This window comes from Varanus komodoensis, unplaced genomic scaffold (genome assembly GCF_004798865.1).
Source record: "Varanus komodoensis strain SLA01 unplaced genomic scaffold, ASM479886v1 scaffold80, whole genome shotgun sequence".
NCBI lineage: Eukaryota > Metazoa > Chordata > Lepidosauria > Squamata > Varanidae > Varanus > Varanus komodoensis.
Window position 1 is genome coordinate 556,457 of NW_025336482.1, and position 19,252 is coordinate 575,708.

General features: G+C 46.8%; 2 protein-coding genes across 3 annotated transcripts; one reads left to right on the top strand and one right to left on the bottom strand.

The window, feature by feature from the left end:
* The first annotated feature begins 1,538 nt into the window (after positions 1-1,538).
* Positions 1,539-7,223, top strand: LOC123036600 (nuclear receptor 2C2 associated protein). The gene is made up of 6 exons (XM_044455940.1): positions 1,539-1,635; positions 2,979-3,114; positions 3,986-4,076; positions 5,520-5,625; positions 6,121-6,188; positions 6,715-7,223. The coding sequence occupies exons 2-6, from the start codon at positions 2,993-2,995 to the stop codon at positions 6,832-6,834; spliced, it is 507 nt and encodes a 168-aa protein (XP_044311875.1). The 5' UTR covers positions 1,539-1,635; positions 2,979-2,992; the 3' UTR covers positions 6,835-7,223.
* Positions 7,224-7,758: 535 nt separating this feature from the next.
* RFXANK (regulatory factor X associated ankyrin containing protein) lies at positions 7,759-18,641 on the bottom strand. 2 transcript variants are annotated; one of them, XM_044456031.1, is made up of 10 exons: positions 18,452-18,641; positions 18,067-18,127; positions 15,469-15,691; positions 14,042-14,125; positions 13,217-13,282; positions 11,944-12,044; positions 10,508-10,633; positions 10,234-10,300; positions 8,743-8,823; positions 7,759-8,388 (listed from the first exon to the last, which is right to left on the bottom strand). In XM_044456031.1, exons 3-10 carry the CDS (start codon positions 15,620-15,622, stop codon positions 8,330-8,332), a joined length of 738 nt encoding a protein of 245 aa, XP_044311966.1. In that variant the 5' UTR covers positions 15,623-15,691; positions 18,067-18,127; positions 18,452-18,641; the 3' UTR covers positions 7,759-8,329. The 2 variants fall into 2 exon arrangements, with proteins under 2 accessions (XP_044311966.1, XP_044311965.1); XM_044456030.1 differs by having other exon boundaries at positions 15,469-15,694.
* Positions 18,642-19,252: the final 611 nt, after the last annotated feature.

The window sequence follows — 19,252 nt, forward strand, 5'->3', positions numbered from 1 at the left end:
GTAAAGGACGGGGTATAAATATTCTTAATAAATAAATAAACAAACAATAAACTCCTTCCTTTTTGATTTTGGCTGGAACTTTATAGGAATTCTAGGAGGTGCTGAAATCCACCCCGAAAATAGGTTCCCCAGTCGCAGCTTTTGCTTTGAGTACCACCAACAGACAGCTCAGAGTAAAAGCTGGAAGGCTTTCCCTGCCTTATGAAATGAATTTTACTTTGCTCAGCACTGGAAAAGTGAAGAACCACCCACCGACGAACTGATTCTAAAAAAGATCTTGGACTGTGCAGAAATGGATAGACTGACTTTGTCACTGAAGGAGAAAGAAGATTTTTGATTTTTTATCAAACCTGGGACTCTTTTTATCATTGGCTAGAGAAACGGGACTTCGTATAGATTTAAATATGTTTCTAAGTTATCATAAATGGAAAAAAAATGTGGGGGCTGACCCAGCAGGCCCGATGTTTTTGATGATTGATGTTTTTAGTTTTTCTTTGAAATGAATTTTACCCACTCCTCTGACATACACCACTTTTTTTTAATATATTTATTAACATTTTAAACTAACACTAAAAAACATCAAACATGGCAAACATTGGGTTCACTGGGTCAACCTCCTATTACATATTTTTTAACATATGGGGGACCCCTTACAATGCAAGAAACAAAACCTATATGGGAGAGCTGGGGGGCGTGGCATTCCAATAGCGGGAGGAGCTAAAAGCAAAGGGGTGGGGCCAGAAGACAAAGGAGAAGGCCTAAATTTCCTGCACCAGCTTAAGACTGCCCTCTTTTCCCTTTAAAGACTTGTTCAGCACCCAGCAGCCTTACCCATCCCTGGTGTTTCTGCAAAGTTTATCTTTGTTACTTTCTTAGCTGTTTAATATTTTATTATTTTTATTATTTTATTTTATGGATTATTGTAAACCACCCAGAAAGCTTCAGCTGTGGGGTGATATAGAAATGAAATTAATCCTCATCATATCCCAAATATTTTGGCGGTAAGCTCTTATGCACTGTAACTCAGCCTTGGAAGTATTTAAGCAATTGGAACCCCTGGTGGGCCAAATTCTGGCCCTGAGTTTCCACCTCTCTAAAAAAAATTCCTTTGCATTTTGGGGTTTTGTCGAACCATCAATCAGGACTATGAAATGATCTGAGCCCCATTAGAGAACAAGACAGAGAACCCCCCAGGCTCGCAAGGGGCTTTGCAGGATCAGCCCCAAGCGTCCTCATCCTGGCATCTTTTGCACGACAAATCCCAGTCACCCGCAAGATGGTCCTTAAGCTTGTTTTAAGCTTGGCTTTCCGTTTTAATTAAATCGGCTTTAAGGTTGCTTTTCCGGATGCCTCCTTCCGCGGCGCTCTCGTAGCGCCACCTCGTGGCCAAGGAAAGATCAGTCCGGGATCTCTGTTTATGTTCGATTTAGCAAAGCCTGGAAACTTTTTTTTTTTTGCTTGTGTCTCTTTAAGGATTTCCACCGACTGCAGGAAGCAGGAAGCACGTGCGGCTCGGGGCCAGCTGTCCTTTCTCCGGACGGGTGTTTGCTTGGCTTTCTCTCTGACAAAAAGAGAAATCCAGAAACACGGCCAGCACCTTCCATTTCGGTCCAGCCCCGCTTTGCAATCACGCAGGTTAGTATTCCCTGACTCCTGCTCTTCCATCTTTCAATCGTGGAAATTTTGTTTGCATCATCCTCCTTTGCAGACCAAAGCTTGGATTTAAATGCGTGGAGGAGGAGAGGAAATACTTTAATTTCGGCGATCTTTGCAGTACTTTGTGTTTTAAAAGCCGCAAACCGGGAGGCGTTGACCCGGCGGGGTGGGGGCGGTTGCAAAATGAGCAGCGTTAATTCGTGCAACTGCTTTTAGGAAAGTCGTATCCTTTGCTGGGCATTACAGAATATTTCTGTATTTCCTTAATCCATTAGATGTGTGTATGACCCACCAGGCAAAGTTTTATAAATCCAAAACCCACATCAGCAAAACAACCAGGAAAAAACAGAAACAATAGCTCAGAAAGCAAGTATCAAAGAAATACGAGGCTAACAATAATGAACATCGAAGATTCAGTGATACTGTTAATAAAACCACATTTCTTTTATCAAACTTGGGACTCTTTTTATTATTGGCTAGAGAAACGGGACTTCGTATAGATTTAAATATGTTTTTAAGTTATCATAAATGGAAAAAAAAATGGGGGCTGACCCAGCAGGCCCGATGTTTTTGATGATTGATGTTTTTAGTTTTTCTTTGTTTTTAGGATTATAATTTTGAATAAAACTTATAAAAAAATAAAAATAAAACCACATTTGAAGGTCTTGAAACCGCCAACTCCAGGGATGCCTATGGTTTGGTTGTGTGATTTCTCCTGCCCCTCTGCTCTTTGGGGTTTTGTAGGTCCCCCCCAGTTAGGGTTCAGGAAGGATTTAAAATATATATAGAGAGAGAGTGAGAGAAGGTTTTTTAAATTTAAAATTGCATACTCCTGGTTTCAAATTGTGAGCTTGAAAAGTCACTGTAGTCTAATAACCACAATGCCCAGCTTGTATGCTGCTGGTCTGAATGCAGAAACTGCAGGACGGATCCAAGACATCAAGAGCAGAGTCGCGGGGGCAGCTTTGAGAAATATCTGGAGCTAATCCAGAACGAGAGCCAGTTAGCGGTTAGAGCACTGGGCCAGGACGCCAAGCGGGGGAACTGTGCTCCCCACTCAGCGAGGAAGTTCTCCGGGTGGCTTTGGGCCAAGCCGTCCTCTCGGCTTAGCCTGCCTCGCAGGGTTGTTCTGAAGATACGAGCAGGATCGACACAAGGCTAGGTATGGCGAAATAACTCATGGATGAAAAACAGAGGAAGGAGACCAAATTACTTGGGTGGAAAAAGCTGTAACTGAGTGCCATATCTCTTCTCATTCGATTGACTGTGTCCAAATCTAATTCATCTCATTTAGTCGGGCTCTTTTTCGGTGTCATTCACAGGCTGGTTCCAGCCTATGCAGAGAGTTCTCCCCATTCCTGGAGACATCACCCCCGGTCCGTTGGCGCGGCCGGATCGTCCCTGCTCTGGCATCGCCATGGCCCCCGTTTCCTTAATTTGCTCTGAGACGGTGAGCAGGTGAGCTTTGCCATCCTCGGGGAGGCAATTGCTGTTGTTCCTGATGCTTTGAAAAACAAACAGGTCAAACCCCCTTTAAATTTTGTTTGTTTAGAGCGGGTTAGTTTAAGTCCGAAGAGCCAGCGCTATGGGAGGCCATAAAGTATATCAATCCTCCAGAAAATAAAAATGCATTTTATCCCAAAGATAAAATTGGGTCCTGTTTCAGGACCCAATCCTGCATATATTTACCTGGGGGTAATTTGCTAGGGCCCGCTTCTGACAAAATCGGTATAGAACTGCACCATCAACTTGCAGTCTCCGTCCTGGGAGTAAGGACTGGACCCCATACTGCTGGGCTTTGGCCGGGTTCCGTGCCTGATTTTTCCGGATGCTGTTTGCTTCTCCCAAATTCTCCATCCAGCAGGCTTCTCTGACTCTCTGTGTAATATTTTCAGGGGACTGCTGTGAGCAGGGGGTGAGGAATCAGTGTAGCTCTTGCATGTTAAATTTCCAGGCAACTTCCCTGGGGTTGATGCATTGCGCTGAACTAAGAACCTATGTTACTCTGTTACTGGATCAGACCTATCTGGTCCAAACTTCTGTTCCCAAAGGGAACCCCCAAGCAGGACAGGACCCTTCCTCCCATGTTCCGCATCCTCTGGAGGTAGCACAAACCATCAGCCTGGGTAGATGCAGAGAGCCTTCTCCTCCAGGAATTTATCCTTTCTTCTTTTAGAGCTGTCCAAGTTGGCAGTCCTCATGACCATCTTGCGGAAGTAAATTCCATAATTTAACTGCACTGCATGACCTCCAGGATCCCCTGAAATCTGATTCTGCCAGAATCCCCTTTCATGTTGCCCCTTTCAGCTTCTGCTTGGTGTGTTTGCAGGGTCAGCTCTGTCCTCAACCGAGAGGTGAAGCAATTTGGGAAGAAATACATGTTTGATGGGAATGAGGAGACATCTTGGAATTCTGATCAGGTGAGGAATAAAACCTCTGTGGGGCATTATACATAGACAGGCAGACGGACAGACAGTATTTGTGTGTTCACATATGTTTGCTGAGATAAATTTATCTATGGGGACATTAAAATAGTCTGGAGGCCTCCATGTTGGTCCCCTGCCAGGTGAGACTAGGCAGGTGGCAACGAGAAAGGGGGCCTTTTTGGTGGTGGCCTCTCCTTTGCGGAACATCCCCTCCAGAGAGGTTCACCAGGTGCCTACCTTATGATCTTTCCCGTTTAAGCTTCCTGGCAGTTTAAGAATAGCTTCTCGTGCTCTCGCCTGCCCTAGTATTAACCTGATTTGATGATGTTGTCCCAATTTTATTTTTTGCTGCTAGGTTTGTCTTTTATCCCTGGTTTCTTTTGCCCGGAAAGGGCCCAGATGGGAATCCTGGCTGTTATTGCCAATCTCAGACTGGAGAGCACACGGATTCCTCCAGGGCCTGGAGCACGCTTCTGAAGGCCCCCAAGTCAGCCTCTGCTTAATTAGGTCCACGGGGCCAGGAGAGAATGCATGAACAAGCAGCAAGGAGACATTGTCCCAAGCTGCTTTCCTTGACCGAAGCAGGAGGGCTCCCCTTGGATGCTTGCCCCCACCCCCTGGATGGAGATAGCCTGAAGTGCCTGATCCTGCCTAATCTTGGAAGCTAAGCAGGGTCAGGCGTGGTCAGAACCGGGATGGGTGACTTGAGTGTATGATTCTATGATTATTGCTGTCACCTGTCCAGAGAGCTTTGGCTATGGGCAGTTTATTTATTTATTTATAACTTTTGTATGCCGTCACCACGTGCCTTGGCATCTCAGGATGGCTCACAATACATAGAATTAAAATACAATAAAACCATCTTTATAAATAACAAATTCAGTAAAGATTGCATAAAGACAAGAAACCAGAAACAAAGAAAGGGACTGTTCAGCGATAAAATGTTAGTTTTTAAAATAGCCATTAAATAAACATGTTTTAATCTGGTGCCAAAAATAATATAAACTCGCCACCAGGCGCACCTCTCCGGGGAGCGCATTCCATAATCTGGGTGCCACCACAGAGCAGGCCCTGCTCCAGGTAGGTGTTCTTTTTATCTCCTTTAAAGAGGGGTCCCGGAGCAGAGCCTCTCCCACAGATCTTAGGGGGCGTGAGGACAAGTAAGGGAACAGGCGCGCCTTCAGGAAGCCTGTGTAGCTGGTAGAGGACCGGTGTTATATGAGAATAACGACCGGTCCCCTGGCAGCTCTGCTCTGCATAAAATAAAAATGTAATAATAATAATTTTCCTGCAACTGAATCCCACCCTTGCGCATTGCTGTTCTTTGTTTCCCGAGGCTTGCATTGTTCTTTCTGTGGGCTTTTTCTCTGTGATTGAAGACAGAGCAAAGCACCAGCATCTTTCCATGCTTTCCTTTCCCGTAAAATTTCTCGTCAGGGCGCCACCCAGTGGTTGGTGCTGGAATTTCCACGGACTGTCCAGGCGTCCCTTATCCAGATTCAGTTCCAAGGGGGGTTTGCCAGCCAAAAGTGTACCGTGCAAGGTAAGGGTTGCGTATTCGCAAGTGCTGATGTGGGTGGCCATGCCCTCTTTTCCTGGCGCCCCCCACGCTTTCCCTTCACTCCTCTCTCGTGGGATACACTGGAAGCTTTTCCGCTCTTTGAAACAGGCTGTTGGGCTAGACAGGCCCTCTTGGTCTGATGCATTAAGTCAGCTTAGTAGAACCTCTCTGTTCAGAGGCAGTCTATCTCAGTGCCAGATGCTGAGGGCAACTAATGGGGAAAGACGCCTGCAATTTGGTCGTCTTAAAAGCCACTGCCAGGATTCCCTGTGCAACCATTTATATTGCTGAAGAGGTAAGTTACACCTAACACGAAAGTGGCTTAGTTCTTCAGTGGGCAAGGAGCCCTCTCGTTGCCTGACTTTTTCTGTGTAGGGGGTGGGGGAAGAACTGGGGGTTCCCCATGCTGCCCTTTGGAACCTCCTTTCAGAGTTGCCGCTATCCCATAGTCTTCTCCCCTTTCTAAAATCTCCTAAGGTTCCAGAAAAGGAGAAGAGCTTTCCCAGGTTGCTGAATTCTACCCAGAAGATACCAACGCTCTCCAGATATCCTTTCTGCAACCCAGCAGGCAGGAGGAGCTGTGTCCAGCCATGGGCTGCATGAGGGCCAGTCAGCGGAGCCCTGGAAAGATGGATGCCCTGCCCGTGTCACTGAGGAGGAGGCCTGTGCCTTCATTGGTGCAGTAAGACCTGTCTGGGGTGTGACCTTGGGACACATTTGCCCACACCACACACAAGAGTAGCGCAGTCCCCCTGCAGAGAGGCAGTGTCCCTCTTCTTGGGGGATTCCTTAGCCTCATTGGGTTCCGGGTTTTATTTATTTTTCAATTTATATCCTGCCTTTTTCCTACAAAGGGCCCAAGGCAGCTTACATCATCTCTCCTCCTCCATCTTCTCCCCACAACAACAACCCTGTGAGGTTGGTTGGGCTGAGAGTCTGTGACTGGCCCAAAGCCACCCAGTTGGCTCCATGGCCGAGCAGGGACTCGAACCCGGATCGCCTGAGTCCCAGCTCTAACCACTACACCACACTGGCTCTCCATCCCCTCTGCTCGCCTTAACGTCTTCCCACAGCTTCCCCCTGGAAGGAGCCCCCGCAGCAGATAAACTGAAGATCAGCTTCTGCAACAGCACGGATTTCTTTGGCCGCATCATCGTCTACCGACTTGAGGTTCTGGGCAAAAGGTTCTAGTGCAAGACTGGGCTGCCGGGGACGAGGGTTTCCGTGGCATCCGGGCGCAACGGATCCCGACCGTCAACGGATCCCGAAGCTGTGCTGGGCATCATTGGAGGAGACAGCCTTGTACATACGACCAGCCCGTGATTTTGGGAAGTATTTACGAAGCCCTAAAGAACTAGGGATGGGGATACTGAAGGGATTGTCTGGCAGGGACCTGCTCATCAGGTGACAACCGTTCCAGTGGTATGGAAGACTTTAGGATCCTCAGCATTCCAATTTTTGGCATTCTGATGTGAGCTTAAAGAATTTACTAATATCTCGTTTACCTTCCACCAGCCCCTTGGGGATTTCAGTGCCTCCTGGAAACAAACTTTTTCCAATAAATATTCCCCGAAAGGAAATTCTGTCTTCTGTATGCAGTTGTAGTGTGCAGAATTTATGGGTTTTATACAGTATGTTTGCATCTAACCTGTCTCCAAAACATGGTGCGGTTTGCATGCACAAACCCCAAATCCCAGTATGGGAGTGGGGAGGGTCAGGGGGAATACCGAGGAAGCAAAGAGTAAAACCTGCCCTATAAAGGTGATCAGAAAGTGGAACAGAGATGGGTTCATTCCAACGCTTCGTTGCAAAAGAAACCACAACAAAAAACAGGTTTTTTTAATTAAAAGAAAGCAGCTCTTTAATTTATAAAAGTTTTCTTGCCTGCTTGCTTGGAGATAGCCCCGATTCACCCCATCTGTGAGAAGACCCATCCCTGCAAAGCCATCTGCTCAGACAGAAGCAGGAAACAACTAAAATGCTTCTTGCACACACAAAGTACCGTATTTTTCCATGTATAAGATGATACTTTTTCTTTAAAATACGTACCTAAAAATGGAGGGGCGTCTTATACACGGGGGGCCGAGAGGAGAACCATGGGCACACTGGGGAGGGGGAGGGGAGACCGGCACGGAGGGGGCGAGGAGGCAGGCATGCATGCACGCAGCAGCAGCTCGCTTGCTTGGAGATCAGTAAAAGTGGGGGGCGTTCTATACATGGGGGCATCTTATAGACAGAAAAATACAGTATATCCCGGGTTTGATAGCAAGAGCAAGATGGAGGGGGGGAATTGTCTTCTCTTGTTTGCAGCTTGGCTCGCTCACTCGAGCCAGCTTGTTTTGCCTCGGTAAGCGCTGCCTCTGGGACACAGAACCTGGATGTTGTGGGAGAGAGGCTGGAGGTGTCTTTTATAGGGAGAATATTGTCCCAGGTGTTTCGGGAGTCCATTCCCCCCCCCCCTTTTATTCAGGCCAGAGCCTACTTTAAAAATCCCCGTTGCTTCTCTTCATCTCCCATTCTCTCAGCTGTTCAACCACTACCGCTTGCCACACGCTTTTTCTAGCCAGCCAGTCCACACCGCTGGATGTTCTGCCTCCTCCATCCAATCTTTGCAGCGTAGAAAACGGAGGTGTGCGGGGAGGGGCACGCGTCACCGTGCCCTCCCCCAGCCAACCAGGTAAGCATCTCACTCCATCTCATTGCTCCGATATAACTTGAGAATATGTTTTTCGATCACTTGTTGAACTAGAAACCAAGAAAAGAATAATTCTTGAGCATTTTAAAATAAAACCAATTCCACTTATGACAGTGGTGTGGAACCTGCAGCTCGTGGGCCGAATCTGGCCCCTCTGCAGCCCCCTGGGCAATGGGGAAAGGTGGGCGCAGCCAGGCCAGGTTCCAGCTGCCACTGCACGCTGGAGGTTCAGCGAAAGCGGCTGAGGCCCAGTGGCTCCGGGGAGCAGCAGGATGCTAGGTCAGGCCCTCGGGTGGCTTGTAATTTCTCTCGGGGGCTCCGACTTCTCTTCTGCCATCCAGGCAGCCTCGGCAGGGGGCTCCCTAACGATCAAGAGGACCCCGCACCCGCCTTCCAAAACATGCCTTTTCTATATCCCAAAGCAACAGCGAGGTCCATTGGCGTGTACCCAGAATCCGCTTCCGTCGTCAGATCGGCACCATGGTCTGGAAGGAGAGGGCGGAAATACTGAAATTATTATTCTGTTTTAAAAGCACGATCGATATCCATTTATCCATGAATGTTTGTCATGGTTAATTGGCCGAAAATCCTGCTAATCAGTAGTAATCCCACGATGTGGAGCAAAGTTAAATATTGCAAGTTATTGCAAAGTTAAATATATGTATTTAATGGTAATTTATTATGTTCTATTGTATTTCAATGTATTTTATTGTGTTGTAAGCCGCCCCGAGGTTTTGGCAAGGGGCGGCATAGAAATGTTATAATAATAATAATAATAATAATAATAATAATAATAATAATATAGGCAAGTTGCTGAGGAAACTTGAAGACTGACAAACCCGTAGCCAATAAACAGGCACCCCCCACATTTATATATGTGGTTAATAACATTTACACACACAAATGCACATTTAAAACATTTAAATGCACTTTATAAGATAAGAAAAGGTAGATATGAAGTTATATTTTGAATATAAACTTTGATTTATTCAATGTAGGGGCACCTCTATTGCTGAAACCCTTGGGGCGAGCAGTGCAATAAAAACAGTTAATATAACTAATGATAAAGGCACATAAACCACACTCTCCTATGCTTTTAAACGAAGCCCTCTTGCATTCTGGGAGGCTTACTCTGATGTAAGCAGGAATTGGATCGCAGTCCTCCTCTGTGTTCCTTCCACCCCATGGAAGAAGCAAACTGGCATTTTTGGCTCACTTGCAAGAAGGGGAGTCCGAAACACAACTAAGACTTGTCCTGGTGGATCCTCACTCATTCCTGATGCCCAGAACTGCCCCCCCTCCCCACAAACAGACACTTCCCCAAAGTAGCACTTCTTGGCCTGGTCTTGATGGAAGGCGAAACTAACAGAGTCAGACTGGGCACATTCAAGCTGCTAGCAGAGCCTGGGAGGAAATCTTGACCTTCGAATGGGTTGGACAAGGAAGAATTCTCACACCCGGCAAAACAGGTCTTTTATTTAGCACACTGCAAACATTTGAGAACACACAGTCCATGTGCACACCGGTGTGGCACAAACGTGTCACAGACCACAGCTAGCTTTATCCGAGATTTTTTATTTTTGTTTTCGTCAGCCGCCCTGAGCGCTGATGCCTTGGTAGGAAAACTGGCTGCAACCGAAATGAAAATTCAGAAATGTTATTGTGCCAGAGGCATTTCTGAGCTCTAGCAGTGGGGCAAATCAGGGCCCCTTTCTTGGCTTCTGGGATCATTCTGGAAGTTCGAAGGCTGCCTCCTCCACACTGCAGTGGTGAAAAGACTGCCTCGCAGCTCCCAAGCAGGTGACCCAAGGAATCTGCGCAATTCCACCAGGGCCTAGAAACTTGCAACCTTGCCCTGCTGCATTGAGGACATGTCTCCCGACCCGAGAACTTACCTAGCAAAGCCTCAACGCTTTTCACATGGTTTCCCCGGACGGCATACAGGAGTGGGGTCCCGCCATTCTGCAGAGGGGATTCAATAGGGTGAGTCGTGGCCATTTGGGGAGCAGGGTCCTTGGGGTTCCAGGTTCCCACGTCTCCCACCAGGCCTCTTCTGCAGTTCGAATCGAACTGAGCCATGCCCTGGGGACCCCTGGGAAAGATCAGCCTGCCCTGCTCAGGTGACTCCACCTGGCTGTCGCTTCGGTCCCCGACGGCAGCAAGGCTTACCCAATCATAGGTGTTAATGTCCACATCGTGCTGCAGGAGCAAGGTGATAATGTTCGTGTAGCCACCTGTGCTGGCGAGAGACAGCGCACTTTCCCGCGCCTTTGCCAAGATGTGGGGATCAGCACCCTGTGGAGATCGGCAGGTTTGCCAAAAGATCGGCCCTTTTCCACTCCTCCCCAGTTTTCATTTCCGGCACCTTAAGTTCACTTCACCCCAAATGCGGAGAGCTTGGTTTAATGCTATATAAAACTTGGCAGGAGGCTCTGCCTGCCTTCCTCCTATTTTCTGTGTGCCCCCTCGTTTTCCTTTCGCCCAAGAACTTTCCTAATGCCATGCCTTTTGGAATGTTAGTCTGGAAAGTATATTCTTCATGTGCTTTTGGACTACATCCTTCAGCCAAAGGGCTGTTGGGCCCTAAAAAGCTGCCCCGCCCCAAAATTCCATCACAGTGAAGAGGCGGTCAGTTGTTTCCCCAAAAATAAGACCTAACCGGAAAATAAGCCTTAGGATGTTCGTGATAGAAGCCTTCCTTCAAAAGTAAGCCCCAGTTAAGAGCATCAGACAGACGGATGCATTTAGTACGTCTGTTGCAACACAATTCAGGGTTTGGAGCGTTAGGACGATGTTGCAGAAGAAGATGGTACGACTGTATTTGAATAATTGTAGCTTTTTGTGCATGAATAAATTTTATTTTACTTATCAAAAGCTTTTATATGCCATCCTATTATATAAATATCTCAGGACGGCTTACAGTGCTTTTAAAAAAAAAACAATTTACAACAACAACTACAGATAGACCAGGGGTCCTCAAACGTTTTGAACAGGGGGCCAGTTGAAAGGGGCTGGCGATAGGCGCGGGTCGCCAAGGCAGTGTGGGCGGGTGCCGCGCGGCGGGGCAGGCATGCACAGAGATTGTTTTCTCCGGACTTCCTTGTGAGCAATCAGGCCCAAATGGGCATGGCGGACTGGATCCGGCCTGTGGGCCATAGTTTCAGGACCCATGAAATGGACGAATTAAAACAGTAATAATGTATAAAACAATAAGCAGTAAATCACAAAATAGAACCAGAGCAACTGAACATTAAAATGATAAATGAATAAATGTAGGTTGTTGTACACGAAAACAAGCCCTAGTGCATCTTTTGGAGCAAAAATTAATATAAGACCTGGTGTTATTTTCGGGGAACACGGTAGCAGTGCAGGGCAAAAACCCTCTAAGCAAGAGTGGGAGCCTGGAGATTGCTTCCCCTGCACCCGTCTCGGCCCCCTTCCTCTTGTGTCCTGCCCTCCAGGACTAGAGTTTTATTAATCAATGTAGACTGTTCTCTGGGAAAGCAAAAGTCAGCAGTATCGGCTCTGCTGCAAAATCCCGAAAGGTAGGAAGTCAGGTACAGGTACACATCCATCCCACTGTGATTCCAATGCCCAGTCCTTACCCATTCCAGCATAGTGCGGACGGTTTCGATCTCTCCAAAAGCAGAGGCCCACATCAAAGGGGTGAAGCCCCTCTCATCCGGCTTGTTTAACAAGTTCTCACCTGTGAAGCAAAGGAGCGTTTCTGTTGCCAAACAAAAGCAGCCCCCCACTCCGCCCCCACTTCCCAGGCTCCTCCACAGGGTGTCCCCAGCCCTGACTTGGTACTTGCCTCTGCCCCAGCTGCTTGCTGCTTCTTGACCTTTTTAGACTATTTTTTTAATGAAGGTTGTGCTGCAAAGGTTTCATCCCAGCAGCTTCTCTGTGCAGAGCAGGAAAAAGATCCTACCTTTATAACCTGGGAAGTCCTCAGTACTAGTCATAGGATCACGGAATAGTGGAGTTGGAAGGGGCCCTGAAGGCCATCCATCAGGTCCACCCCCTGCTGTTGCAGGACACCAAGTCACACCACCCCACTCAGGTGGCCGCCCAGTTTCTTTCTGGATGCCTCCAGTGTGGGGGAGCCCCCACCTCTCCAGGCAGCTGGTCCCACTGCCCTATCGCTCTGACCGTGAGGAAGCTCTTCCTGATATCCAGCCTGAATCTGAGCTGATAGTTCTGCATCCTACACTCTGGTATCAGCAAGAAGAGACCTTGGCCTTCCCCTTTGGGATAGCTTTTGCAGTACTTTACGAAGGCTATCCCTTCAATTCTTCTCTTCTCAAGGCTGAACAGGAAAGGCAAGTGCCAAGTTCTCTCAGTCTCTCCTCATAGGGCTTTCTTAGAATCACAGAAGAGTGGAGTTGGAAGGGGCCATGAAGGCCATCAGGTCCACCCCCTGCAGTTGCAGGACACCAAGTCACACCACTCCACTCAGGTGGCTGTCCAGCCTCTTTCTGGATGCCTCCAGTGTGGGAGAGCCCCCACCTCTCCAGGCAGCTGGTCCCACTGGCGTGTTGCTTTGACCATGAGGAAGCGTTTCCTGATGCCCAGCCTAAACCTGGGTTGTCACAGCTTGAACTGATTATTCCATATCCTACACTCTGCCATCAGCAAGAAGAGTCAGTGTTGAGACTGGACTCTTCCTTTCCAGCCATGAGGACTAGAATGTTACTTCAGTGTTAAGGCAGCTTCCAGTATTCCTAAGAGCAGTCCCAGTGGACAGGAATAAGAAGAACTGGAGGGGTCAGCGCCCAGCTCCATGCAGGAATCTTGCATTCCTGGCAGTCTTCCCACTTCGGAAATTCCATCCCCCAACCTCCCAGACTGGAAGACATGCTTGTATTCATATCTCACCTTTTCTCAAAGTCTCCTTCAACAGGATGAGCTCGCCTTGAGCCGCCAGCTGGTGAATAGACAGTGCTAAAAAACAAAATAATTAAGAAGGGAAGTCAGGTGTAGAACCACTACATAAATAAATTCTATGCCTAAGCAAGCTAAACCTGAGATATTTTAGAATAAATCCTGAGCCCTTTACACATATGCAAATTTAAATCACTCTTAGTTTGCATAATGGTATTCTGATCTATTTTCAAAGGAGGAATAAGCCCCATCTTTCCCTCCTGCCCCCCAGAAATACTATTCATCCCCCTGCAGTGTTTACCAGGACACTCATTATTTAGAAAATTTAGGGAAAAAAATCATGTATTGATGATTTCAATGGGAAGGTTTTAAAACTCTCTTCTCCTCCATTCAACCAGCTCTCCCTTCTTCATTTCCAGGTAGGCATGAGTAGGACTTTTTCATGAAACAGTCACTGTGATCACATGTTATGCAAGAAAATGATTTATTTAAAACATTTCTCAGCTGGCATCCTGAACAAAAGCCCGCTGAAGGGAGAGTCCAACAGCAAAAAAAGAAATAAAAAAAGAAAATGGAATAAAGACATAGTAAAAATAGCAAACGGCAGACATGGGAGGGGAAGGTCAACACTGAAATATGTCCACAGGCCTTTTTAAAAGACTGCAGTGATGGGGCCTGGCGGAACCTGCTGGCAACTTATTCCAGGAGTATGGGGTCACTGCAGAAAAGGCCCTGCATTGCTCGCTGGTGGGCGCCACCTAGCTGCTCTCACAGATGGGCAAACTAGGCCCACCCTAGTACCCCTTCGAAAAAACTCACTGTCCAATGTGGCCGGCAAAGCAGACACTTTGTTTCCCCGCTGGCGGTTTGTCAAGGTGGTCGAATGCTTCAAGGGGCCTCCATCTGAAAGGGGTAAACATAAGATGGGGTGATCTTGAGCCAGGATCTGCTCCCCCAAAGAGGCAGAATAGATGTGCTTTCCCTCACTGCCATACTCTTGGGGGAGGTTCCAAGGTTTAGGAATGGCCTGTTTCCCTTGGGGCTGGCAGGACGCCAGCAAAATTCGGACCCGCTGTCTGCCAGCCCCGACTCTGATTATTTCAAACACACTCTGTGTCCGTGCTCTTTGCACAGAAGGAAAGGACTGGTCCCCACCCCAGCAGGCTCAGAACTGAGAAACTGATCCAAAATATAGTGCTCTGCCCCACGGAGGTTACAATCAGTATATTGATGCAGAGGTGATGGCAGGAGGAGAAGAAGGAAAGGGAGTGAGAGCAGAGAAGGTTATTTCAGGTGATCAACTTGTAGCCTTCCAGCTGTTTTCATCCACGATCCCCATCTCTTACTGTTGGCTAAGGCCCATGGGGGTTGTAGTCCAAAACAGATAGAAAAGTACAAGTTGCCCAACCCTGATTGGGTAAATCTTCCTCAGCCTCCAGATCTTTGGGAGTACAACTCCCAGCATCCATGACGATTGTCCATGCTTGCTGGGGCTGTTGAAACTGAAAAGGACATTGAGATCCAGAAAAATGTATTTTTAGTGTCAGCTGCCTAGAGAAACCATCAGGATTCATTGGTGGCGTACAAATTGAAGACTAAATAAATGAAAATCTGAAAGGTAACCAGTTAGCGTGGGAGAAGATTCAAATGTAGGATTTGGCTTGATTCCAGATCAAAATCCATAAGCAACTTAAATTCTACTCTGACATAAATTTAACTTATTTGCACAAATGTAATCTACATTTTCATCTCAATTCAGTCTGATTTCACTATCCTGGAGACAGAGCACATCAGCTATACACCTAAACCCTCTTCTTTTGCCAACTGAGAACTGGAAAACATACAGCCCAATCCTGTGGAAGTTCTATTCAGGCCAAAGACCCATTGAGTTCAATGGAACTGACTCCAAAGTGAAGTGTGTATAGGATTACAGCCTGGTTCAACCAGTTGTCCAGTTCCTGAAGTTGCATTAAAATCGCACCTGGGTACCTCCAAGCAGGCTTTTGAAATCATGAGGACTAGAAGCTTCCTTTTTGATTTGTGCATGAAAGCAGAGATTCTATGAATGCCACAGGGCTGGCATGGCATTCTGCCTTTTCTTTTCCTTTATCTGTCCTCCATTAAAATTGTAGCGTACATTTGGCACTGCCAGGGTTTTGCCATGTGAACCATGCAACCAGAAATAATGCAGAAATTTATTAAAAGGGTCCCTTCTTCCTAGCCATGTGCTAGCTTGGGGAACCTACCGTTGGTGGCAGCACCACCTTGACCCGGATTCTGGTCATCTTTGCCGTCTGAGCACGGGTACAAGTGTAGGATTACTGGTGTGTCGCTATCCTCATTGTCACTAGAAGATATTTTCGGATCTCCCAGGTTGGTGCTTTGGGTCATAGCTGCCATGTGAACTTCTCCAGAACGTGCAAAAGCTCCTACGGTGTTTGCCTTGTCAGGCCCTGCAGCGCCTCACAACTTCTGGGACAGAAGAGTAAGAAAACTCGTAAGACTTAAGAGTAACAAGGCCTGAATTCAAATCCTGCTCAGCTGCAAGGGTCATGCACTGGTGGATTCTCTCACTATCTTGCTGGACTACAATGCCCATCATTCCTCTCCATGGCCATGCTGGTTGATGGAGGCTGTAGTGCAATATTGGGAAGGCCACAGGTTCTCAATTCCTAGTTTGCTTATACTGTTGTTTTTTTTAATCTGATTTTCAACAAAACAGAACCAAACTGTATGGAAAAGAAAATAATGGGGAAAGCCTTGTTCTCTGGGGAACACCAGGGCAGTCCTCACTTTTCAGTGTAATCTACCTCACAGGGATGTTGTGAACATAATAAGGGCTGGACCACTTTTCCAATTGTCTTAGAGGAATGTGGCAATAGTGAGGAATATTAAAAAGTAAATCCCATATTGAAATAAAAATTTGAATGTGGCGCTGCCCAGAAATTCTTACACTGGCACATCCATCTGAAACACTAAATTTCTGCTGTCCAGTACACATCCTGGAACAGAATGATAACCGAACAAGATAGGGCTGGAATAGAATACTGTCTATTTTCATTTTTAATTTTGATATTTAAATCTTTTTTGTTATCACTGCTTTCCTGTATGGAGATTCAAGATGTAGCTTTCTCCAAATAGTTTTATCCACTAACTTCTTCAAAAGCAGGTAGGAGAAAACCTTGCAATGTTAAGGAACCGTCTGATATATCTTTGGACAAAAAATGTCCTACAACTCCCAGCATTCTTAGCTGGGGGATGCTGAGTTTTGTAGGCCATTCCACCTCACTGGATTAACCAGCAGGATGAATGCACGTTATGGAAAAATAATCATAATTACTAACATTTTTGTAGTTCTTAATCTTTACAACAAGCTAAGTATGTTATTATGTGTATTATGGTGTATTTATTAGGTATTTTATATTGCAAGCCATCCAGAGACAAACCGTAATGGATGAGTTAGAAATACCCAAATAAAGTACGTAAGTAAGTAAATAAATAAATAAATGAATGTATGTATGTAAGAAAACCCTGCTGGATCAGATCTAAGATTGGTTAGTTTTTATTTTATGGTCACAGACCAGGAAGATTAATAAACAGATAAAATAACAGTAGAAAAATTAAAAGCCAGTTAAAACAAGTACAATTTATACAATATTTTTACCCAAGTGGGTTACTACATTTTCCCTAATCTGCATTGCTGTCATTAAAAAAATTGGCAATATTTCCAGTAACGTCAGAGGATACATCCCTTAAGCAAACAGATACGAGAGTGGAGGAATTATTTCCATAGAGATCTGTTGTTAATGGTTTAATCAATTTCTCACTGCAGTCCCTATAAAAACTACAATATAAGAGAATGTGTTCCGCTGCTTCTGCTGCTCCAGCACTGAAGTAACATCCCCGTTCATTGAACAGGGTCTTGTTAACTTGTCCTTTTCATTGTGCTGTTGGTAGCACATTAAAACAGGCAAGAATAAATACTCTCCTGTGATTTGGGGTAGTTAATGTGTACAGTTATGGGGCTGGAGTAAATCCATCCGAATAGCAGTTAAGATGAAATAGAGAAGAATACGTTTTATTAGCAGAAGTTCTCAATTATTGAACATCTAAGTCTATTAATCTTTGAACAAGAAATCAGGACTTCTCCAGACCATAATTGCCCAGCACTTCTGCAGAGAAACGTAGCCGATATAGCTTCTTGTCCGTTTCTCCCACCCATCAGTTAATATACATATGTGAAACTGATAGGCATCTGATACTGAAAACCTTCTATTGCAGATGTGAGTGGGACTGAGGATTAGAGGGGGCAGCTCACCTAAGGCCACCAACTGAACTTAAAGCAGAGATGAAATTCAAGCGAGACGTTTGTAACTTAGTTTCTTAACTGCTACAGTTCTTAGATCTTCATTGGTTTGGTTCCTGTCTAGCCCTACCTCTGTTGGAAGTTCACAGGGGGAGAGAGGGAGGATTCTTATACAACACCGTACAAAGTCAAATAATATTTGAATTAAGTTGAAAGAGGCCTGGATGTTACATGACTGTTGTTGTTAGTTGCGGAGTCACATCCAACCCATCGCGACCCCATGGACAACATTCCTCCAGGCCTTCCTGTTCTCCACCATCCCCTGGAGTCCACTTAAGCTCACACCGACGTTACATGACTAGGGAGAATCAAAATTACATTCATAAATACCTAGCCACTAAAATCAAAGAGATGCAGTGGAGTATAGTGGTGAAAATGGCAGACTGGGTCCCAGGAAATCTGGATTCAAGCGCCCCTCTTCACTCCTTAGCCATAAAGCTGCCCTTGGAGCAAGTCCCAGACTCTCAGCCTGGCTTACCTTACAGAATTGTTGCAAAGGTAAATTGGAGGTGATGGTTTTGTAAGCTGCCTTGGATTCCCTGTGAAAGGAAAGAAGGCAAGGCAGAAACATAAGAAAGCAATCAATCAAAGAACAAACCCTTTCAGGTTAGCTCCCGTGGTTGCAGGTTTCCAACACAAGCCATGGAAAACAAATGAGCCAGCTTATTCCGAGGCTTGGTAGGGGCAGTGTGCCAGGCAGAACCCTCCCCCCCTCCAGTGGTTGCACTGTTAACATGATAAAGCAAACTGGTTCTGTTGCCAGTGGGAGTGAGGACCAGGTTGTAGGTAGGGGGAGAGTGCCAATACCCCTTCCAAAATCTATCTGAACAGCAGGACTGGCCCTGATCTCATTCATAACCCACCCCAGTGCCAGTTCCTGGAAGAGGAGAAGCCCCCTCCTCAGCAGCTCCTTTCCTGCAGTTGCTGCTGCTTTTGTCCACTCCAGCGTGCGCCAGAAGGAATTTTCTCTGCTTCCCGTCAGCTAGTCAAGCCATGCCAGCCAGGGGCCCCAGTTCGGCGGGTGGCCCCTCACTGCCTCCTCTTGCCCCCTTCACACCTTCGCGCCCCCGCCACCCTCGCACTCCAAAACAGAAAGTAACTTTCCGTTCCCACAATGCAACTGACAGCAGCTCCTCCTGCTTCCAACGAGCAAGAGGAAAGAGAAAAACACACACACCTTATCCAGGCGGGCTGGCCCTTTAAGGGCTGCCAAGCGAGTGCGGAAGAAGGCTTAACTTATGAATGAGCGGCTGGAATTTGGCTCCGCCCCGCGCTTCAGGTCCGCCTATCAGCTGCCTTTACCTGCAAGTGCGGCTTTTCCGGGCTCGGCTGATCTTAAAGGGCCAGGCGCTGGGGTTTGCATCTCCAGCACCAGTGCCCAGTGTCAAGTTGACAGCTCCCCTCACAGCGACACCAGTAACAACCGCCCCAGGAGCCATGCAGGCAGGATTTGGGGCATCTGCCTGGGCTCTGCTGGGCAGACACGGCAGGAGGGTATCCCACTGCCACAGGGCTTAAGTGCATACAGATTGGCATCTAAGGACTGTCCATACCTGACACGACTAGGTCCAGAACCCTAAAACATGGCCCCTCTCCCCAGCAAACCCCCCCAGCAGCTTTTAACAGCAGACAGGCATTCAACAGGGCTAATTCCCTGCGGTTTA